The sequence below is a fragment of the Ictidomys tridecemlineatus genome, chromosome 3 (genome assembly GCF_052094955.1).
Source record: "Ictidomys tridecemlineatus isolate mIctTri1 chromosome 3, mIctTri1.hap1, whole genome shotgun sequence".
Classification (NCBI taxonomy): domain Eukaryota; kingdom Metazoa; phylum Chordata; class Mammalia; order Rodentia; family Sciuridae; genus Ictidomys; species Ictidomys tridecemlineatus.
This window is the reverse complement of record NC_135479.1, coordinates 97,541,158-97,565,912: the sequence shown is the minus strand read 5'-3', so window position 1 is coordinate 97,565,912 and position 24,755 is coordinate 97,541,158. Positions and strand designations below refer to the sequence as shown.

Genomic DNA, 24,755 nt, shown 5'->3' with positions numbered 1-24,755 from the left:
AGAGAAGTGCCACTGGGCTCTGTGGGCCCTACGACATTTTTTCTAAGGCTGCTGGGTATTCTATCACTCATGGGGAAACCGAGGCACAGCACTGATGAGAAATGGCAGGACACAGATCCAGAGTGACATCTTCCATTCCAAATCCCATGATGCTGCACTCAAGGTTTACTGTACCCTTTCAAGAGCTGGCCTGATGTCACCCCGTTGGCACTTTGTGATGACACAGGGTGCCCTTCGTAACCCAAGTGAATGAAGGAGCCATGACCATGAAGGGGACAATCTCTCTAAAATAAATGGATCATTCAAGCCCCAAGGCCACTATCCTGTGATATGTACTGTTCCTAAGCATAATAGGGAGTTTTAGGAGGCTCTTCTTAAAAGGATCCCTTGGCTCCCAGTCCAGATCCATAAATTGCAAGTAATTGTGAGGAGTTGCACCTGAGTGAGGCCTGACAATTATGCAGCAGGTCACAGCAAGCCGAGCCCACTGGGACCTGACATGGCACCGTGCTGCTCCACCAGGGTGCCTGCCCAAAGCCTGCATGATTTCAACACTAGCCGCTTTCCCCAGACTCGCCTTGGTAACATGGCCAGCAGAAAGCGGTGCTTGGTCTTAGGACTCCTTGCATTTTTATGGGCTGGATTGGCCTCTGAAGGCTCAGAAAAGCAAGAGGAAGAGACCTGCAGGTTGCTGGGCAGGTTTGATTTGAACGGATACGTAGATGCCCAGAATCATTCACTTGTTATTGGAGGACTGTTTCCCATCCACGCTAGGACCATCCCACCAAACGAATCTATTTTGGAGCCAGTATCTGCCAAATGTGAAGGGTGAGCTGTTCTTTCAGGCCTCTTTTTACATCTGCTACAGGTGGTGGTGGGGAGGGCAGGCCTGGGGTGAGTCTGGGTCTGTAGCCAGGACTCTCTTTCTGACATTCTCTGACTCACGAGAGATACTTCACCCCTCTCAGCCTGTTTCTCCAACGTGGGCATTCTGGGATTGCTTAGAACCTGGAAAAGCTCAGCGTTGAGGGTCTTTTCCCACTTCTAAGTGTCAGAACCAAGGTGGGTTTTGTATGATATGGAACACTGCACCCAGAGGGTAGTCTGTGGGCCTGTAGCATCAGCTTCCCAGAGAGCCTGTCAGAAATGTAACCAGGTGGTGCATTTAAGGCCTGCTGGATCTGAGTTGGTGTTTGGGCAAGACCTCCTGTTGATTGACATGCACATTAAGGTTTGAGAAGCACCGATGTGAAGTCTTGCAACGTCAGGCTTCATTGTTAATTGCTATAGACTAAAACTCTCCTTAGGTGAAATGTGCAGTGCAGAACACTGAATTCTTTCTGAGCTAATGCTCATGGAGAGCCGGAAGGCTCCTCCCCTACTCATCTTTGTCCTGTCAGGAACCGGGATCCATGTCTGATCATCTTAACTGGCTAGTGGTCCACGCGAGGGAAGCTAAGAGGGGCCTCACACACGCCTGCACCCACATATGTGCACACACATTTCACAGATGCACAGAGGAATGAGTACCCACTATTCCACTGCCATAGCAAGGCAGTTCTTTTTGTCTTTCTATATTCTTTCTTGGTGCATTTTCAAATGCATCTATAGTTCTTAAATGGTTGTGACCATAGCACAGACGCAGTTCTATTTTGGACACTTGGTGTTGTAGAAGGAGTGTTTCCATGATGCTGTAGGGTAGCTGGGATCATGAGTGCATGTTGTAAGAATGTTAGCCACCTTTTACACCATGAAACCTTTACCGACCACGACTCCTTCCCTTTGGTCATCTGTCATGCTCCGTATCTGAGATGTCATCAGAGGGTGGGAAGGGCTGGTCCTGTTGTGGGCAAGAGGAAAGGATTGCAATCAGTCCTGCTTATCTCTTTCTAGACTGAACTGTTTTCCATTCCTGCAGTGACGCAGTAGAAGGCAGAGGAGAGAGGCTTTTCCTTACTGCTACGTTAACAGAGTCAGTTCATTATTTATCACACTCGTTTTCACTTCTTCTATTCTTACTGACAAAAAGTAAGAGTTTGTCATATGTAGGGCACTAATACTTCATGAATGGAGTCACTTCATTTATTCTGCACTCTTCAGTGGAACTTTGGAAGGTGATTTTCCAAGCAAGCCTGGATGGAAAAGCCAGTGCACCTATTTTTAAATACAAATTCATCTCCCCCTTAAAAATATTTTGGCATATCCACTGTGGTTGGAATAGTGGTGAGAAGAAAGTACATTCCGTTTTAAAATAATTCCTTCATCCGGTTATTCTAGGATTTGCTTCATCAGTGTTGTCAGGACTTGAGTGGTTATTGCTGGGTCTTACAGGTGTTAGAAACATTTTTTCAGAATCAGAGCTTCATGATCCACTTTCACCGGTAACAACCACAGTGCCTGCTGTCAGTAGGGGGCCCAGCGTTCTCCAGGCTTCTTGGGATGCCTCTGTGCAGGGTAACCTTTCCTGTGCTGGGGGAGGCCTCATGGGAGCCTAGTCTGTGTGGCACTTGGAAGCCTGGCTGGGCCAGGCTGGGCCAGGCTGGGGATAATCTCATTAGGGCAGTGTTAACCTTTACCCATAACTGATTCAGAAATTCACTTTGGGGTTTGGAGAAATCTCATTATAGAATTGAGTTTTGGTTGGCCGTCAGCTAGGTATGTGGGAGAGGAAGACTTTAAAAACGTTGCTCAGAGCAGAGGAAGACAAGGGCATGGAAGAAGGAGGGAAGTGTTGGAATTCCTTGTGGTTGACCTCCATGAGGGCAGGATTCAGAGGGCTTTTCTGTGGTGGGGGGCAATAAAGGTATAAATTATATACTAATACTGTGAATATCATAATGGAAATCAATGAGAAAAAGAGAAAATATCTCAAATCTCACCCTTCTGGCAATTATTCTGGTCTCATTCAAAAAAAATCTCTGTGAATCCTTATCCAAATGTTCATATACTTTATGTGTAGCTTTAATTATAGAAGCAATTTTGCATATGCCTGTTTAACTTAACATTATATTCACCCTGCAGTGTGAGTTCCTTAACTAGAGGTTGGTTTTTTTTTTTTTTTAATGTTTGTTTTGTGGTACTGAGATTGAACCTGGACCTTCACATGCTAGGTAAGTGCTCTATTACTGAGCCACATCCCCAGCCTAATTATTGTTTTGATATTGGAAAATGTTCACACAGTTGGTGTCCTACCACTGGCATGTAGGTTGGCTCCAGTTCTCCAGTGTTATCCACAGTGCCATGGTGGTCACTTAGGAGAGACGGCATTTTCCTTTGGGAAGGGCTGTGTCTTCAAACATCTTCTCAGGGATGGAACTGCTAGTTCAAAGCAGGTGAATGTTGTTCTAGCTCTTGAAATATATCGTATTATTTTAAGGAAGATATGGCTATATTTATTTATTTTTCTTTCTTTTTATTTATATATGACAGTGGAATGTATTACAATTCTTATTACACACATAGAGCACAATTTTTCATATCTCTGGTTGTATACAAAGTATATTCACACTAATTTGTGTCTTCATACCTGGTGGATGTGGTTGGAGGATAATAATGATATAATAATGATTTGGATAATAATGATCATCACATTCCACCATCATTAATAACCCCATGCCCCTCCCTTCCCCTCTCATCCCTCTTCCCTATCTAGAATTCATCTATTCCTCCCATGCTCCCTCTCCCTATCTCACTATGAATCAGCCTCCTTATATCAAAGAAAATATTCAGCATTTGTTTTCTTGGGATTGGCTAACTTCACTTAGCATTATCTTCTCTAACTCCATCCATTTACCTGCAAATGCCATGATTTTATTCTCTTTTATTGCTGAGTAATATCCCATAGTGTATATATGCCACATTTTTTTTTATCCATTTATCTACTGAAGGGCATCTAGGTTGGCTCCACAGTGTGGCTATTGTGAATTGTGTTGCTATAAACACTGATGTGGCTGTGTCTCTGTAGTATGCTGTTTTTAAATCCTTTGGGTATAGACTGAGGAGAGGGATAGCTGGGTCAAGTGGTGGTTCCATTCCCAATTTTCCAAGAAACCGCCATACTGCTTTCCATATTGGCTGCACCAACTTGCAGTCTCACCAGCAGTGTAGGATTGTACCTTTCCCCCCACATCCTCACCAACACTTATTGTTGTTTGTCTTCATAATAGCTGTAGAAATTTATTTAGTGGCCCAAGTAAATTTGGAAAGTAGCCTCCTGGATGATGAAACCTCAGTGCTCTGGTTGCTCCCTCCAGCTTCCTACCCTGTTCCTGCCCTGCCCACTCCTGGCTCCCTCCTTCACCCACACCCACCATTCTTCCCATCCCTCCAGTGTTGCATATCCTCTGGTCCCAGCGCCTCAGGAGTGCTGTCCCTTCTGCCAGGTCCATCCCCTGTCCACAGGTTACCCTTGAAGTCCAGCATGGCTGGGGACCCCTCCAGGCAGGGCATTGCGCCCACCCCCATCCCCTGGCTTACCATTTTGAGCTTGGCTCTTTTTTTTTTTTTTCCGATTACTGTTTCTTTACCTAAATTGTACTTTGTCCATTCTGTTCACTGTCATGTCTAGAGGATCTAGAGCCAATAACTGGATGGTCAGTGAAAAAGGAAACAAGGCTAAAAACCTAAATAAAGAGAAACATTCCAATCTGCCAACAAGGCAATTTGTTATCAGGTATTTCATTCAAAACTATTTTTTGAGCAGGGGTCAGAGGGTTAAATACTATAGCTATGGAAGATATTACGAGAAAGAGTCATCTTGGGGACTTTCTTTCTAACAGGTTAGAACTCAGAATTTGGTTAGAACTCAGAAGAAAGAAAGGGGAATAGAATATATATTTAGTGGAGAAGCATTGAAGAAAAATGGGGTAATAAACTGCAAAAGAAATATTCCCCTTTTAATGTTTGGAAATGGAAGGAGTGTGTCTTGTCTGTGGTGGTAAGCATAGCAAGAAGATGTATTGAATTAAACATCACTCAACATTAGTAATCAAAGCATGGCAGGAAAACTATATGATAGAAGTACATAAAAGCAGGACATAATATTTTATATTAGTTTATCATATATAACATAATTTTAGTAAATTTTATAATTTAAAATTATATCTTTGTATAATACTATAACACATGCTTCATATATATTATGTAATTATACAATGTATCATATTACTTATAATAAATCAATTTATAAATTTTATAACTTTAGAAATTGCACAGTATATGTTATATACTAATATATACTTTTATCACAAGTACCTTCATGTATTTATGTACTTTTTATAATATTGATAAATGCTCAGAAGAAAATGAGGTAAGGAGGAGGAAAGGAGAATCATATAGCACCAGCGATGAAGATAATATAAATTGTTAAGAAAATTGTTTTCTTTTAGTGCCTTCTGGAATGTTACCTAATTTTTTCTTTAGCCATTATTGCCAGAATTCCTATCTTCATCCCTGTGCCAGTGAAGACAAAGATAAAACTAATCTACAGTTTCTGCAATAGCCATCACTGAACTGCTTACAGAACTTGCACTGAACTGCTTACAGAACTATGTGTCACTTGTATGCATTGTGAACTATCTGTTGGTGCAGCGACTTGTGGTAGTGTTGGGGTATTTTTGCTGATGATATCATCGGTGGTACAATTTTCCCAAAAGGAGCCGTCAATTGACTTGGTATATCTTCCTCCCTTCTGCTTGTCATGATCATTCAGCTAAAATTTGGGGGCCAACAGAGGTGAGGCAAAGAACCTCACCCCCCCCCTAAGGCAGGCACGGTCCCTAAGCCACATGCTTGTTGTTTAAACAGAGAGGGGGAGATGTTGAGAGCCACAGCCAAAGGGGCCCCAGCAAACTTCCAGCTGCCAGCAAGCTTCAGACTGCCAGCTGATGATTGGCTCACAGTGGCCCCAGCAACATCTAGCTGATTGGCTCCTCTGCGGTGATGTTCACTGGGCTGTTTCCCTGCCCTTCAGACTGCCAGCTGATGATTGGCTCACAGCGGCCCCAGCAACATCTAGCTGATTGGCTCCTCCACGGAGCTGCTCATTGGGGAACTTCTTTGGCTCCGCCCACGTGACCCAGCCAATCGGCCTCAAGAGCAGGAGGATTGTGGGAGGTTGAGAGGTTGGTATGAGAGAGGCTTGTGGAAGCCGGTGGTGGCAGTTGGGCTCTGAGGGTTTTTTCCCTGAGGAGCTGTTTTGTTTGGCGTTTGTAGTTCTAAAAATAAAGTTAGTTTCTTTTTGACAAGTGGCTCCTGAATTGTGCCCAGGCAGACTGCGGCACACCAGGGCTGCCAGTAAGAGGGAAACACATGTGTCAGGGGTCATGGGTATCTGGTTTGGTGAAGAGAATTGTGAACTGAAGCATACATTTATGAACAGAGATAATTTCCAGCATATAAAAGATATGTAGGGAATGAAAACACCCCAAAGTCACTTCTCAGCTTAAGCAGTCAACCATGAGTGCGATTTGTATGTGAATCTTTCAAGTTTATAACCATTTGTGAAACACTGACTTGCTCAGGCAATGGAGATCCTGCTGACTTTTGACAAAACACCACTATCACCTTTTCAACTAAAAGCACTTTTTCCTCCAAAGATCCTCCATAGACCCATGCCTTACAAAGCCTCTTTCCTTTCCAGGTTCAACTTTCGGGGATTCCGCTGGATGAAAACCATGATCCACACGATCAAGGAGATTAACCAGAGGAAGGATATTTTGCCCAGTATCACTCTGGGCTATCAGATCTTTGACTCCTGTTCCACCATCTCCAAGACAATGGAGTCGGCCATGGTGTTCCTCACAGGGCAGGAAGAGAACAAGCCCAACATCAGGAACAGCACTGGGGCGTATCTGGCAGGAATTGTTGGATCAGGGGGGTCCTCCTTATCAATCGCTGCTTCAAGAATACTAGGGTTGTATTTCCTACCTCAGGTATTCAGAATATGATGCTGAGTATTTCAAAGAAGTAGAAATGGAGTGTGTGGAAACTGCAGCCCATGACAAGGGGCCTGGGGGCGGCTGGGCCAAGCTGCAGAGTCACTGCTGGCCCTATGTTAGCCAGCGAGTGAGGATGGGCAGCTACTAGAGGTGACCTGACATCTCACCAGGCACAATGCTCTGTGGAATTTCATAGTTGAGCAATTAATTGGCCTATTGATTGTTGGGTGCCATAAGATACTTATAATATAGGCATAAAATAATATATATAATATACTTATAATAGATACTATAATAGCTTATTATTCATGACCCTGTTCATACACTGACTTACTGAAATGGGACTGGGAATTCCACAAGATGAGTAGAGTTTTGGCATGCTGGCTTTATAGATTATTTTAAATTCAGAGAGAATGACACTTTTCAACATAAGAATAGATAATATTAGGAAGGAAGAATGGATTACTAAGAAAATACAAATAGAGCTCTATAATTATTTCTAAGGATGGCTCATTAAAGTATTAATAGTGGGACTTATTAATGTGAATGCTAAGTAAGCATATTTGTGTCCCTGAACTAATGAGAGAATTGGAGATAATTGTAAAAAGAATCATTTATACAGTCTCTCTTATACAGCCGAAAATATAAGTTTAGGGGAAAAGAAAAATACCGAGGAGCAGAACGACTAGGACTGATCAGGTGGCTAAGCCCAGCAAAACCTCAGCTGCCAGGAGCTGCCTGACCAACGTCGACCACAGGGTGAACATGACCGGTAAAGAGGACAGACTGTTCAGCATGCCAGATAAGCTCTGTACTGGACAGGAAAAGCTGAAAGACCTTAAAAACACCTATCTGGATGATGATGCCAGGCCAAACACAGACCAGAGGCCTCTACATGAAATTTCTCCCTTAATGTCTTGGAGTAAATCTGGAAAGAAGTGAAAAAGAAACTGTTACACTTTCACATTTGTTCTCATTCACTAATTTTTTTTTTTTTTTTGTACTGGGGATTGAACCCAGGGGTGCTTAACCATGGAGCCACATCCCCAGCCCTTTTTACATTTTGTCTTGAAACAGAGTCTCACTGAGTTGCTTAGGGCCTTGCTAAATTGCTGAGGCTGGCTTTGAACTATTGATCCTCCTGCCTTAGCCCCCTGCCCAAGCCACTGGGATTACAGGCAGGCACCACTGCATGGGGCCTTATGCACTAAATTGAACAACTCAAAATCTAGATTACCATCATCTGAATTTCACTCATGGAGAAACCAAGACACAGAGGTTTAGGTTACTCAAATCTAAGTCTACCATCTCACACTGATGAATTCTAGGGTCAGAACTGGGAATCAGGTGTCTTCGCTTCTTAAATGAGGTTCTTTCCTACATTTGGCTTCTGTGCTGCTGCCTGTGTGGTTCTACAGGAGAATGTGGACTTCAGTCCATGAAGCAGGGACAGGGCAGAGGTGGAGCAGATGAACATAGCTGCGGTCTGGCCCTGTGGGGAATCCATAGGGTGGAGGTCTGAGATGAGAAGCAGAATACCCTACTGGCGTGATGTGTTTGTCACATGAAAATAGGATAAGGGAGAATGTGACCTCGGCTCTTAAAGGCAGAGTCAGGGAGGTCAAGGGTCAGCTCCTGCAGAAATGCACAGGTCAGGCCTGGCCACCTGGCCTCCATTCCTGAGGGCCACTGATAGGAAACACATGTGAGGATCTCAGGCCAGAGGAGGAAGGAAGTCTGTGTGCATATAGAACGAGGATGGAGGGGTGGGCTCAGGCTAAGGCTAAAGTGGCACTTTTTACCACCTGTCTCAAGATGAGTCTTAGGACCACATACTCAGAAGTCTCAGCAGAAGGGACAAGGAAAGAGAAGAAGACATAAAGAAGGAAAATACAGTGAGGTTTGGAGGTAAAGTAGGCCTGCCGAATGGATTGAGCCTCGTGTGAGTGAGAAGTGTAGTCTGACAAGGAGCCCAGCTGTCCTGACTCAGGGGAGCATAGAAGGGTAGATGACCTCCCTTTTAGGGCCATGACTCCACCTGTGGAGAGCAGTTGCTGAACATCATCATCTTAAAAATTGGCCCCTCTAGCATCATGGGGTGGGCTAGGAGAAGGGTTTGTAGGGAGGACCAAGAGTTCCCTTCAGCAGTCCCCGTACTGAGCAGGGAGAGGAGGGATGTGAGGATAAAGGGAGGAGGGCTGTTGAGACCCCTCCCTTTCCATAAATATATGCTGAAAACGTGTGACTGGAGATTTAGCTACTCTTTTCTAATCACCGCATGGATCTTTTCAATTCCAGGTGGGCTACGCCTCTACCTGTTCCATCCTCAGTGACAAATTCCAGTTCCCGACTTACGTTCGCACAGTAGCCAGTGATAAGTTCCAGTCCATGGCCATGGTAAAGCTTATCCAGCACTTTGGTTGGGTCTGGGTGGGCACCATAGCAGGCGATGATGATTATGGAAAATACGGAGTAAAAATTTTTAAGGAACACATGGAGAATGCCAACCTCTGTGTGGCATTCTCTGAAACCATCCCCAAAGTCTATTCCAATGAAAAAATGCAAAGAGCCGTGCAGGCCGTAAAGAACTCCACGGCCAGAGTGGTCGTGCTTTACGCTTCTGACCTTGACCTCCATCCCTTCATGCTGGAGATGGTTCACCACAACATCACCCACCGCACGTGGATAGCGACCGAAGCGTGGATCACCTCAGCCCTCCTTGCCAAGCCCGAATACTTCCCGTACTTCGGTGGAAGCATTGGATTTGCAATTCCAAGATCTGATATACCAGGTTTAAAAGAGTTTCTTTACGACGTACACCCCAGCAGGGATCCAGATGATGTCCTGACCATTGAGTTCTGGCAGACTGCTTTTAACTGTACTTGGCCTAATAGCAGCGTTCCGTACAACGTCGACCACAGGGTGAACATGACCGGTAAAGAGGACCGACTGTACAGCATGTCTGATAAGCTCTGTACTGGACAGGAGAAGCTGGAAGACCTTAAAAACACCTACCTGGATGTGTCTCAGCTGAGGATCACCAACAATGTCAAACAGGCTGTCTACACCCTGGCACACACCCTGGATCACCTGAGCAGGTGCGAGGAGGGGCAGGGGCCGTTCATTCCAGGAAACACTTGTGCGTACATACCTGACTTTGATCCTTGGCAGGTAAGCTGCGGCTTCACTTCATGAGGTAACTGGACAATTATAAGAATTCATGCTCTCAGCACTCTCAATAGACGTGATTTTACATCCTCAACTAAAACAATGGCTTGCTGGTGTCCTGAATGTGCCTTTTTAAGTTCCCATTTGTTAACATAGTTATTATTAGTTTTGTGAAAGATTGAAACACCTCCTCCCCAAACAGTGCCTTAAACAAGATAGGGTTTCTTCTTCACATGGATGAAATTTCAAGGTCAGTGTTCTAGGACTGAGAGAGGGGCTAGGGGGGCCTGCTTTCCTCTGGTGTGTTGCCCCGTGGTCCACCATGGCTGCTTGGGCTTCCAAATCACGCCCATGTTTCAGCCAGCAGGAAGGAGAAACGGCAGACACGCGTGCTCCTCCATCAAGGATTCTCCCTGGAAACCCCACACAACCCTCTTGACATCCCAGGAGCCAGATGGCCACATCCAGCCTCAGGGGAACTGGAGATGTGGTCCTCAGGGGGTGTGGAAGGACGTGGCCTGCCTGCCAGGAACCGCCCTTCCTGCCCCTGGCCAATGTTGCACAACTCCTGCTGGGACCGAGCTGTTGATTGTTGTCACCAGGACACACGTGCCCTGGGGGCTTCCCTGCCTTTTTTCTTCAGTGCCTCCTCTTTTACCCTGAAATGTTCGGGCAAGACATCCCTGGGCTGGCAGGGTCAGCCTGTGATGTGGCTCTCTTGTCACCCCTTCCTTCCTTGACCCTCACCTCCTACAGCCCTAATAGAATCTACAGTGACCAGGACAACTGCACCCTCCTTTTTGCTTTTGTTTGCAAATTATTTGTTTCTGTGTCCAGGAACCGGCCCATGTTTTTTTTTTTTTTTTTTTTTTTTTTTTTTTAAACTCTTTTATTTATTTTTTAGGTGTAGATGGACACCACACAATGCCTTTATTTTTATGTGGTGCTGAGGATCAAACCTGGGTTCTAGCCTTGCTAGGCGAGAGCCCTCTACCGCTGAGCCACAATCCCAGCCCCATGGCCCATGTTTTTAAGAATGTTTTTCATTTGTCTCGTTTTCCCCTCACCATTAGGTCAAGGCCCGTGCCTCCCACAGGAGGTATCTGATGTGATTGTCTCTTGCTATCGGGGACGTTAACTTTGGCCACTTGGTTACAGCAATGTCACCGTGTTTTTCCACTGGGAAGTTACCACGTTTCCCTTTGGAATTAACAATTCTTTTGTGGGGCAATATTCTGAGGCTCTGAAAGTGGCCTGTTTCCCTCACACCTTTGCCTACACATCTTAACTACCGTTGACGATTCCTCTTAATCACGCAGTGTTGTTTGGAAAATGATGATTTTTCTATTTCCCTCATTCCATCTGTATTTTTTAGCTGGGATTCTGCTCCTCCCTCACAGACCTGTTTTATCAATATGGACTCAGGGATATATCTTTTTAAAGTCTATGTAGTAAAAATCCATAATTATCATTATTTATTTTGTTGCTCCACATTTCCTAGCTTTGACCTTGGGAGCCACTCTGAGTTGACTCTTGTTTCCTTTGGACATGTCTGGGTCATTTCCTTACTTTCTGGACCCCCAAGATGTCCCATGCTCAGCTAGTGTCCACCCAGCTTTGTGGTCAGCCACTTCTGAGTCCTGTTTCCATTAACTGAAGAATGGATCTGAGTGCAAAGTTTTTGGAAGCATTGCAAAGAAAAGAGTCTCTGGCGAGGGTCCAGGGAACACAGGGTGTCAGGGTGAAAGTTGGTGGGTGAGTCTGTTAGGGGTCCGTGTTCCTTGATCTAATCCCATGTCAGCCGTAGAGTGTTAATACAGACATTTAATAAACTTCCTAGAGGTATCAGGATACAACTTTATATTTGTTTAAAACCCAGATAACTATGCACTCTGTGCTCCTTCTCCTTAGTTCACCCCATTAGACGACTTGGTCTGAAGTATATATTTGGAAGGCTTTTTTAGTCTTGTGTTTGGACTTTCTAACTTCTCTCCCTGGGGTGGCGTTAGGGAGCTGTGTCCTACCATTTAAAGACAACAGACAGAGGGACGTGTGGACGGGTCTCCCTAGGGGGAGTGCCTTGGAGCATCTCCTTGTTGGACTCAGGTGAAGATGAGGAACGAAGGAACAGAGTCCCTCCCCACTGACCTGACAGAGTCGCCTGCTGGGAACTCCCGTGTGGATTGCATGTGGCTTGCAAAGGATTGCAAGAAACAAGGGAGACACGAGGCCACGTGACCTGGTGTGGTCTTTGTGGTGGGTGGTGACTGCAAGACTGGCCTTGGGGTACTTGCTGAGGAAGGGCTGTCAGGTGTGTGACCCTGACCCTGAGACAGGGGCAGTGGGGACCTTTGTCCTCTTCCCACAGACAGGAACCTGGTGCTTGCTTAGTGCATGCCTTACCCGAGGTCATGGGACATGACAAAGCCAAGGGACTCCAGATGGCCAGATACAGACCGCCAGGCCTAGTTTGTGCCGTTCCTGGTGTGTGGGCTGGTGGCTAGACTTGGTGGACTTGGTGGACTTTACCAAGACCTGATGTCTCCCTGTGCAGACTGGTCACCTCGGCATAGAGCATGCATGCTCCTCCCTCCCTAGGGCTGGCTGGGAGAGGCAGGCTTGAGACAGGAACGATTTTCTCAGAGGGTCCCTGTAGATCCTTCTGTGGGGGATGTCCCACCCTCTGTCCCGCCCTTGGCCTGGCTCTTCTGCTCGTCCTCGTCCCTGGAGCCCTGCAGGACCTCAGGATGTACAGACATGTTATTGCTTTGGCTTAGACTCTCCTTGTTCCAAGTAATTACCAGGCTCATTCCTATTCATCTTTTTAAATCCAGCTCAGGTGGCCCCTTTGGGGAGGTGAAAAATTCCTGTTTCTGCTAAGTCAATTGTTGGCTAATCTCTCATCCCTGCCTTTCCCAGCAGCAATGTAGACCACCTGAGTGCCACCGTTGAGGTGGTCTAGTCTTACCACTAGGCCATCAGCTCTGCAAGGGCAGGGAAGAGGTCTTTGTGACCTTGTATCTCTAGCACCAATACCTCAGGCAAGGAGGGGTGGAGGTGGGAGTGTAGCCTACTGGTATCTGTAAGTTAAAATAGTCTCCCTTCCCTTGATGTGGAGGCATTAGAGCTATTTGACTCCACTATGCCTTAGTAGAAACCAATGTCATCCCCCCCCCAAAAAAAATGCAATTAGAATTTTCTAGTGACCAAATTTAAAAAACAACAACAAAGAAAACAATTGAATTTAATAATCCATGTAGCCCTGGGAGGGAGGCAGGGGAGTGGCATGAGGATAGGAAAGATGGTGGAATGATATGGACATCATTTTCCTAGGTATATGAATGATTGCACCATGGTGTGACTCTACATCATGTACAACCAGAGAAATGAAAAGTTGTGCTCCATTTGTGTATAATGAATCAAAATGCATTCTGCTGTCATGTATAACTAATTAGAACAAACAAACAAAAATTCAGTATCTCCAAACTAATGTTACCATTCTATCATAATTATAATTATAATTTTGATATTATATTATCATAATTATGATAATATAATATCAAAATTATAATGTGAAGTTAAGAACAATATAGTTCACATTCTTCTTTAAAAACTTAGTTTTTGTCATCTAGTGTACATTTTATACTTATAACATATCTTAATTTGGCCAACTACCTTTCAAGATGGATTTGTTAGACCTGGCTAAAAGTGATTAATGGATCGTACAGTGAAAATATAGAAGAGGAAAAAATATTATTCCATGAATTAGGTGGGAGATTGAAATTGTTTTCCTTCTGAAGGTCTGCTTTCCAGACAATTAAATTTTTACAAATTGCTTTTTCCCCTATTGTCCCCACCGCCCCCGCAGCTAATGTTCTATGTGAAGACAGTTCAGTTTACAACCCATGATGGAAAGACAATGCAGATTGATAAGAATGGGGACGTGATGGGACACTATGACATTCTAAATTGGCAATTAGATGATAATGGAGAAATTGCCTTCATGAAGGTTGGAGAATATATATTTACAGAAAATAAGTTTGAACTTGTTTTCACAAAGAATTCGACAATATTTTGGAACACTGAGTCATCACAGGTTAGTTGCTCTGACTTTCTATTTTGTTTGCACAGAAAATTGTATTTTTATATTAGTTTATATTAGTTTATATTACTGCATTATATTAATGCAGTAAAAAGAAGTCATTTTCTTCAAATTTAAATTTAATTTTACCAAGTACAGTATACCTTGACCCTATGTAGATTCAGATGTTTCATTTTTTGTGTATTTTCTTGGAGTGCAGTTTTTTAAAAATATTTTATTAGTTGTCAGTGGATCTTTGTTTACATTCGGTGCTGAGAATCAAACCCAGGGCCTCACATGTGCTAGGCAAGTGCTCTACCACTGAGCCCCAGCCCCAGCCTGGATTGCAGTTTTGAATATCAATTTTACCATTTTGTTTTCTTCTTCCAGGACTCCAGTTGTACTTATGTTTGGCCTCCTTTATCTTCCACTTCATATATTTTCTCACCCACTAGTTTCGCCCTTTTCTTTATCTCATTCTCTTTGTTATTTTCTTGAACCATTCAGTTTCCATTGAACTATGTTCTTTCTTGAACATAGTTCAAGAAAAAAGCCTTTATTGTGGCATGGAACTGGAGCGTCCCTCATATGTTGAAGGCTTGGTCCTCAGACTGTGATTGGATTATGAGAGCTCTGACTGCGTCAGTGGATCAATACATTTGGGGGTGGAAATTGTCAGCAAGGGGAAGTAGGTCACAGAGGCCAGCCCTGGGGCCTTGGCCCCTCTCCTGCCTCTAGCTGCCATGAGCTAAGCAATGGTGTTCCCCTCACCTCCGGTCTAAAGCAATGGTGTCAAATGACCATGAACTGGAACCTCAGAAACCATGGGCCAAAATAAGTCTTTCCTCCTTTAAGTTGTTTTCTTGGGTATTTTTCACAGCAACAAAAAAGCTTAACAACACACCCTCGTTATTTCTATATTAGTTTCTCAAGTGTTTTGGACTTTTTCTTAAGTTTATTTTCTTAGTAAAGTGAAATTTTTTTCATTTCTTCCAATTTCTTCATATTTTTTAAGTTCTTATTATTTTTAAATTTATTAATTTATTTTTTGAATTTTAAAATTTCTCGTTTTGAAATTTAAAATTTACTTTTAACTGACACAAAATATAAAACCTTTGTGATTTATGGAATAATGTGTAATATTTCAATACTTGTATTCATTGTGTAATATTTATGTCAGGTTAAACATATCTCTCTGTCTCCTCGTTTTTTATTTCCTAATGGTGAAAATATTAAAAATCCCTCCTTTTTTTTGGTACTGGGAATTGAACCCATGGCCTTGTGCATGCAAGGCAAGCAGTCTACCAATCAAACTATATCCCCAGCCCCCCAAATCCCTTCTTTTATCTCTTTGAAATATCAGCACCTGATTGTTATCTGTAGTCAACAATAGTGAACCAGAACTTCTTCATCCTAACCGTAACTTAATGCCCATTGACCAACCTTTCACCATCTCTCCTTGGTCTCTGGTAACCACCACTACTTCAGTTTCTATGGATCAACTTTTTAACTCTTACATATGGAAACACTGGCACTTGCCTCTCTGTGCCTGGCTTTGTTTTGCTTACCATCATGACCTCAAGTTCCATCTATGTTGTCACAAATTCCATTTTTTATGGCTGAATAGTATTCCATTGTGCATATATGCACCACATTTGCATCATTCACTCAGATGATGGACACTTAGATTGTTTCTGTTTCTTGACTATTGTGGATAGTGCTGCAAGAAACATAGGTGTGAAGATACCTCTTCAACATACTGACTTCATTTCCTTTGGATACATATCACCAGAAGTAAAATTGATGGATCATATGATAGTTCTATTTGTTAATTTTTTGAGGGACCTCAGTATTTTCCATAATGACTTCACTAATGTCCCTTCCCATCACCAGCAGGCAAAGGTGCCTTTTTCTTCACATGCTCACTAGCACTGCCTTTTGTCCTTTTATAATAGCCATTCTTATTGGAGTGAGGTGATAACTTATTGTGGTTGTAATTGGCATTTTCTTGATGACTAGTGATTTTGAACATTTTGTCACATACCTTTTGTCTATTTGTATGCCTTCTTTTGAGAAATATTTTAAATATTTTATTTAAATTGGGTTATTTGGTTTTTGCTATGCAGTTTTTGGAGCACCTGCTATATTCTGTTTATTGACCTTTAGCGTATGTATAGTTTGCAAGTATTTTCTCCCATTCTGTAGGTTGTCTCTTCACTCTGTTGATTGTTTCCCTTACTCTACAAAGTTAGTTTTTTTTTTAAAGTAAAAAAACCTTAAATATGATATAGGTCCATTTGTATATTTTGGCTTTTATTTCTTGTGCTTTTCAGCTCTTGTCCAAAAAATTGCCCCTTCCAATGTCTTGAAACATTTCTTTGTTTTCTTCTAGTAGTTTTTAAAATGCATTACATTTAAGTCTTTAATCCATTTTGAGTTGGTTTTTGTAAATGATGAGAGATAAGGATATGCTTTCATTTTTCTGCATGTATGATATTTATGTTCCCAGTACCATTTATTGAAAAGACTTCCCTCTCTCCAATGTGTGTTCTTAGCATCTTTGTTGACAATCGGGTGGCTGTAGATGCCTGGATTTGCTGTCAGGCTCTCCATTCTATTCCCTTGGTCTATAGTCTGTTTTTATGACAATATACCAAATATACCATGCTGGTTTGATTCCTATAGTTTTTATAAGATTTTTGAAATTTGGTAGTATAAAGCCTCTGCTTTGTTCTTTTTTTTTTTTGTTCAAGATTGCTTTGGATTCTCTCTCTCTCTCTCTCTCTCTCTCTCTCTCTCTCTCTCTCTCTCACACACACACACACACACACACACACACATACACAGTGGTTCCACATGAATTTTAGGACTGTTTTTTCTAGACCTGTGAAGAACATCATTTTATTTTAGGTCACTTTAGATAGTATGGGCATTTTAACAATATTGATTCTTCCAATTCACCATCACAGGGTATCTTTCCATTTTTCATTTCTCTTCGATTTCTTTCATAGATGTTTTATTGCTTTCTTTATAAAGATCCATCACCTTTTTGGTTAAATTTATCTTCAGGCACTTTACTTTTTTAGCAGTTATTATAAATGGATTGCCTTCTTGATGTCTATTTCAGATCACTGACTCTCAGCATACAGCCGTACTACTGATTGTTGAACATTGATTTTATATCCTTCTACTTTGCTCAATTTATTTACAACTATTAATTCTAATAGTTTTTGATGGAATCTTTGGGGTTTTCTATATATAAGATTTGTCGTCTGCAAGCAGTGACAATCTGACTTCCTCTTTTCTAATTCCGATGCCTGTATTTTCTTACCTGATTGCTCTGGCTAGAACTTCAACAGTAGTGGTGAAAGTGGGCATCCTTGTAAGGTTCCAGATCTAGATAGCTTTCAGATCTTCCCTGCTCAATAGGACAGTAGCTGTTGACTTATTATTATGTGTGGCCTTTGCTCTGTTAAGGAGCACTCCTTCTATACCTTATGTGCTCAGAATTTTTATCATGAAGGGGTTCTAGATTTTATCCAAGGTCTTTCCTGCATCTGGGAGATGATCATAAGGGTTTTGTTCTCCTTCGGTCAATGTGCCTGTCATGTTTGTTCATGTGCATATGTCAAACCATCCTTGCATTCCTGGGATGAATCCCATTTGACAATGTGCTGCAGGATCCAGTTTCTTTGTATTTTTTTTTTTTTGAGGTTTTCTGCAGGTATATTCATCAAGGATATTGGCCTGTAACTTTCCTTCTTTGTTGTGTCCTTGCCAGGTTTTTATCGAGGTAATGTTGGTGTTGTAGAATGAGTTTGGGAATATTCCCTGCTCTTCATTTTTTTGGAATTTTTTTTTAAATTGACATTAGTTCTACTTCGAATTCCCATTCCACCGCAACAGCGGGGTGGTTGGTATGCAGAACTGCAGCTCTGACATCTCACAAGAGAAGAGGTTGGTAAGCTGGAGACTGGTCTCTGGCCCACAATGTAAAGATGAAGCCTAGGAAGTATTGAAGACAGTTAAGCAGAAACCCTGTCACTTACCAGAAGTTAAGAAGAAACTGTTACTTACAGACAGTGGACTTTTTTGATTTTTAAGGAAGTATTAGTCCAGGGAAAGTAGAACTATTGAGCTTCTGTTAATCTAATTTAGTGTCTGCTCCTGGGTGACCTGGCTGTTCCTCAGTTTGGCTCTCATGAGTCGTGGGCATGCATGGATCACTGTAGTAAGATGACTTTAACTCTCCAGAGTAAATATCAGTTTCTAAACACGGCGGGAGGAGTCTCTGTGAGGTGAGTGGGCTGGAAGCTGCCAGATCACCATGGTTGATTGTTCATGATGGTTTTTTAAATAAAGGCACACAGAGAGCTCTTTCCATAGACTGGAGTGAGTGAGAAGTCCAACACAATCTGTGGAGGTTCCATTGTTTATCTTTCAGAATTTGAGAGTGCCTTGGTGTCACTCCCTTTTGGACTAGCTACTCCTCAAAGTGCTTTGAAAATATCATCTTATATCTGTCATCTGCTTGTCTATCTACCCTCCATCTATCATTCATTGAAAACTTACAGGAAGCTTATCTATTGTGGATGCATACTTCTGTAATGTTCTACCATAACCTAGCCCAGAGATTTCTAATTTTCTGTTATCTAAGATTGACTTTGAAAGACTCAACATATGATAATTCTGGTTTACAAAATAAATATGAATGTGATTATTCACTTTTCAAAATGAATCTTTGCTTAATGGAGAATATTTTATCTCCCGTCTATTCAGGAAACTTCCCCAATAGACTAAGATATAAACCGATTCATACACATTGCATTGATTCTGGATTTCAAAGTGTACATCCTCATAGAATAGAAAGGAGGCCTGATTTCACTACTGAAATTTCTAAACCCATTGTTTTAGCCAGTTTTTTTTTTTTTTTTGCTGCTGTGATCAAAAGACCTGATAAGAACAATTAGAGGAAAAGTTTATTTGGGGCTCATAGCTTCAGAGGTCTCAGTCCATAGACAGCAGGCTCCATTCCTCAGGACTTAAGGTGAGGCAGAACATCCTGGCAGAAGTGTCCTGGAGGGAAGAGCCTCAAGACATGGTGATCAGGAAGCAGAGACAGACTCTAGTCACCAGATACAGAATACATGACTCATCTTTGACTTTAAGGTGATGTTGGTATGACCTTGCTCAAAACAAACATTTTTCAGGTTTGCAAGATGGTTCTTGGGGTCACAGGTCTCCCCCAAATAGGAGCACACTTGTCAAATGGTCCCCTCCTAGAGCCCCAGGGACAGGGAGCTTTGCCTGATCTCCAATATTAGAAGGAACTAGCTTTAGGATTAGCTTTGCCTTTCTAGAGGCAACCACCAAACTGTCCCTCAGCAAAAGTTCTCTCTAGACCCTCTGTGTGGTTGTTCTCTCTGTTATTGTGAATCCAGCACCCTGGGTTTCCAAGGATACCACGAAGCTTCCATGGGAATCCAATGGGAGCTTTCTTGGTCTCACAAGAGGCAGAGCTGTCTGTGTCATGCCTGTCTGTCTTTGCCAGCTTCCCCATTCCGTGTGTACTGACGTGTGTCTTCCCGGAACACGGAAAGGGATTCGACAGGGGGAGCCCATATGCTGCTTTGAGTGCATCCCTTGTGCTGACGGATACGTGTCGGAGAAAGCAGGTACCACAGTCACTTTCTCATGGATGTCAAAAAGTGTTACATTAACTGTGCTGGCAAAGAGTTTCCTTGGAAACTTTTATAAGTAGATGTGAACAATTTGTAATAAAAATCATTAAAACCCATCAGATCATTTTCCGTTCTGTGCAGAATGAAACAGAATAGAACAATAACACTGGGTTTTGGTTCTGAAGCTGCTACAGTGGGGAAAAGACACATAACTGAGAAGTTAATAAGGAAAATTCAAAACAAAAGATGTGAAATGTGCAATATGAATAATTAAATTCATAAGAAGTCTTTAAACTCGTTTATGAGATAGGTTAAATCAGAAAAAAGATTAGTTACAGTTCTACATTCTACTTAGTTTTCTGTAATTTGGAACCATGAGATCTAGAAGTCCATGGGTTTGCTCGGTGTGATGGTGCACACCTGTAATCCCAGAGGCTGAGGCTGAGGCTGGGGCAGTGGGATAGCAAGTTCAAAGCCAGCCTCAGCAAAAGCGAGGTGCTAAGCAACTCAGAAGTGAGGTGCTAAGTGACTCAGTGAGACCCTGTCTCTAAATATAATACAAAAAAAGGCTGGGGATGTGGCTCAGTGATTGAGTGCCTGAGTTCAATCCTGGGTATCAAAAAAAAAAAAAAAAGACAATAGGCTTAAGGTCGTAGTACTTCAAGTGTGGACTCTGTAATCATCACTGCATGCACTCCTCATTTCAGCACTAAAAATGCTAGCTTTTAAACTAACCGAGTCCTCGTCGCACTCCTCTTGATTGTTTCACCGCAGTAGTCAATTTTCCTCTCATGGATTGTTCTTAGCTCATAAGGATACATACCTCCTTTCTCAATAGACCATTGGAGAAAAAAGAAAGGGACCTGGTACCTGACGAGACTAATGGGACAGGTTGACATTGAGAAGGGGGACTAAATTTTTAAAATTAAAACTCACTCCCCGTCTGTGATAATAGCACACTCTGAAGACTTGTTATCACGACTTCTTTGAGAGGTCATGAACATTCCTCAGAAGGGATTTTCAGTGCATCCTTGCTGCAGGCCCATGGCTGCTCTGGGCTCCTCCCAGGGACGGGGCCACTGGCCTTTCCTGCAGTCCACCTTTGTCCTTTGCTCCGTAGGTCAACGGGAGTGTGAGCCATGCAGTGAAGACTACTGGTCCAACGTGCAGAAGAGCCAGTGTGTGCTCAAGGAGGTGGAGTTCCTCGCCTACGACGATGCCTTGGGCCTCACCCTTGCCGTCCTCGCCGTCTTTGGGGCCCTGGTGGCCTTGGCGGTCATGGTGGTGTATGTGGTGCACAGGCGCACGCCCCTGGTCCGGGCCAATGGCTGGGAGCTGAGCCTCCTCATGCAGGCTTCCCTGGCCACCACGGCGCTGTCGTCCATGCTCTTCATTGGCAAGCCGTGTACCTGGTCCTGCATGGCCCGCCAGGTCACGCTGGCCCTGGGCTTTTCCCTTTGCCTGTCTTGCACTCTTGGAAAGACTCTCTCTCTCTTTTTTGCCTACAGAATCTCCAGATCCAAAACCCGACTCATATCCATGCACCCCATTTGTCCAAAGATCATTGTGTTGCTCTCTGTTCTGGTGGAGATCGGCATATGCACCACCTACTTGGTATTTAAACCCCCAAAGGTGTACAAGAACATGGAATCCCAAAACATAAAGATCATTCTGGAATGCGATGAAGGCTCTCTGGAATTTCTGTGCTTCACGTTTGGGGTCGATGCCTTCCTGGCCTTGCTGTGCTTCCTCACGGCCTTTGTGGCTCGGCGGTTGCCAGATAATTACTATGAGGGGAAGTGCATCACCTTCGGGATGCTGGTCTTTTTTATTGTCTGGATTTCTTTTGTCCCTGCTTACTTGAGCACCAAAGGCAAGTTCAAGGTGGCTGTGGAGATATTTGCGATTTTGGCATCTAGCTACGGCTTGTTGGGTTGCATGTTTGCTCCCAAGTGCTTCATTATTCTGCTGAGGCCAGAGAGGAACACGGATGAGGTCGTAGGAGGGAGAGTCCCCACTCTAGATAGGAGCATCCAGCTGACCTCAGCTTCAGTGAGCAGTGAGCTGAACAACACCACAGTGTCCACCGTTCTGGACCACTAGGGCTGAAGCTCCGTGTGCCGCTCAGGGCGACCATGGTGACATTACCTTTCGGGTGGCTCCTGCAGCAGCTGCCTGACGGCTCTGGCTCTTGCTGTGGATTTGGGCTCTGGTGGTGTATCTTAGCAAGGTGTGTGGAGGCTCATTCTTTAAAACACTAGCAAGGATTAGGATGCCCTTTGTTATTGAAATTGTAACTATTTCATTCAGACCTTTCATAATACTTAGGTTTAGGAGTGCATAGGAGAGGAGCTGAAAGGCACAAATGATAAAGAAAAACATTGGTTCTGGAATACTTCTTTGTTTTTAAACCATGAGTATCCCATCTAGACTTCTACATTAAACAAAGTCACTGGGTGAGGACCCAGAGAGACTTTTCCATATCCTGCTACTGTCTTTCCAGAACAGACAGCTTTTCTCTGTCTCCTTTGCTCCTTTGGAGCAGGGGGTTTGGATTATTCGTGTTTCAAAGGACTCTGGCATATAGAGAATATTGAAGGACTTGATGTCAACAAAACGTGTCCTTCTTGAAACGATAATAGGAATAGACAAGTTTCTCCCAGAGGGCAGGCAAGGCACCTGCTCAGACGCTCCTGGAGGAGAGCAGGTGGTGGAGTATGAGTTTCAAAGTAGCCCTCTGCTCGAAATTCGAAAGCCAAGGGGATTAGGGTTCAGCACAGCACTTAAGGAGATGAGAGAGTGAGGACCTGGACAACAGAAAGGAGAAGAGAAAAAAGCAAATCTTTACCTAGAGCAGATATTAGAACTTGAAGTGTTTTTTTTTTTGATAAATTGAATGACAGATATTTGTTCTCTGATTATGCAAGTTAACTGGAATTTAATCCCAATGTTAAAATATCATAAAATGTCATCAATCTTTGAGATATGGATTCTGAACCGCCTTTGGAGGTATATAAATTGAACGCGAGGGAATACAGAATCTGTAGAAATGCTGAGAAGCCAAAAGTGCATGTGTGTATGTGACTCTAGGAATCTAACAGGATCAGAAAGAGCTCTCTCTTCAGGAGGACCTAGTGCTTGTGGATCTCAACGAAACTGGGCAGACTCGTGCAGGCTTGGGGGGCCCAAGTAGAACCCCAATGACGGGCTTAGCAGGATAAGTCTGTCAGGGACCTATTACTGATTTTTAAAGAAAGATTATTGCAGACCAAACCAAGGGGATGCACTTCCTAGGATTTTAGTAGAAAACATATTGAGGTTCAGCAAACTCAAAAGTGATCACATTTGTTGGTGGTCCAGTGACACCCCAAGGTTTCCTGGGCCAGCATCCACTCACCCACCTGCCTCCCAGCTGTTGGACAGTGCTTCACCCCAAAGCCCTCAGAGTCATGAGAAGAATCCACATCAGAATCAAGAGCAGGGGCGTGGCTTTCTTTGCTTTCCATCCTTCCATCCACCCATTCATTTCAGAAAAGAGAGATTTTTCAAAGTATAGAGCAATAGAAAGATGAATGTCTGTGAGCCCATGTCTTTCTCAGTAATGCACATAGTGTCAGCAATCTCAACGACCCATCTTGACAGTTAAAAAACAGGCTGGAAGATGGCTTATGTTTAGTCACTCTGTCTATTTCATGTTCAAAATGCTTTAGTCTTGATGTAATCCATTTCTTCTCTGAGAAGTCGATTATTGAACATATGGTCTCTAATAAGACATCTCATAGAGGTCCATCTGGGTGACAATGAATACTCCATCATCTCCTTTCATACCATAGTGCTCAGTTACACTGTCTCATCAGGCTGTGTTCTGTGCAAATGTGTTTTTCTTTTCTTTTTTTTCTGATCAGCAGGAGGTTTGGGAAATGAGAGAAAATAAATATTATAAGAAACAAAGCATCAATTGAACTTGCATGTTTAATGATAACGTGTACTCATTCAACTTTGCGACTTTAAGGTACGACTGTTTATCTAAAATAGTGTGAAGCTATTACTAGTTGATTTGGTACACATAAATTGTTAGAGAAACTGGCCTATGGCAGTTGAAATAAATAAAATATGATTGTCAAAAATGATAGTCTGATTGTTGTATTTATTCCTTCTAATTACTTATCAAGTATTAAATATTTCTCATAACACTGGAAGATATTTTCTCTTTAGGATGAATGTGTCATTTCTGTGTATGTGGGGAGAAATGCCTGAAATCTCTGTTCACACGCTGCTTTGTAAAAGAATCCCATCTAGAAGTCGCTGGTGACATTCCCTGCTGTGGTGAGCACTTGCTGGTAACTCCTGCTGGGCCTTGGGGAGCAGCTTAGAATTAATTTCAACATGCTGTATCAAAATTATGTGGGTGCTGTCTTGAGCAGTAGCATAAAGATTATTTGTTTGAAACAAACAAACAAAAAAATGGCAAAACAACACTTTACCCAGGGCTGACCTACACATCTCTAGGACTGAGCTCTTTGGATAAAAGAGATGTTTATGCTATGGACTGCTCAAACCACACCGTAAGATTAATTCCTTGCATTAAGGCAAAGAAAATTCCTCATAGGAAGCGAATATATTATTAAAAAGGAGTGAAGTATTCCAACGGCCAGATTAATCTTCTTAAAACAGAGCTCTGACCTCATCTCTTCCTGCTCGTCAGCTCCCAGTGGCTCTTTGCTGCCTTAGCTTGTCAGGAAGACCCTCCAAACTGTTGTCACCTTCTATTTTCAAGAGTTGTCACTGGTTACCTCCCTGCCAGTGTCCTTAACCCAACCCAGTTGCACTTCTGCAGTTTCTGGAACCCACTTCTTATTTTCTGAATCCCAGTTGTTCATCTATTCC

General features: G+C 43.0%; 1 protein-coding gene across 2 annotated transcripts; it reads left to right on the top strand.

The window, feature by feature from the left end:
* Window positions 1–586: 586 nt before the first annotated feature.
* LOC101967664 (vomeronasal type-2 receptor 1) lies at window positions 587–23,995 on the top strand. 2 transcript variants are annotated; one of them, XM_040268270.2, is made up of 6 exons: window positions 587–828; window positions 6,641–6,932; window positions 9,237–10,038; window positions 13,907–14,202; window positions 19,739–19,862; window positions 20,989–23,995. In XM_040268270.2, the coding sequence occupies exons 1-6, from the start codon at window positions 587–589 to the stop codon at window positions 21,969–21,971; spliced, it is 2,739 nt and encodes a 912-aa protein (XP_040124204.2). In that variant the 3' UTR covers window positions 21,972–23,995. The 2 variants fall into 2 exon arrangements, with proteins under 2 accessions (XP_040124204.2, XP_005325787.2); XM_005325730.3 differs by having other exon boundaries at window positions 9,237–10,109; window positions 13,975–14,202.
* Window positions 23,996–24,755: the final 760 nt, after the last annotated feature.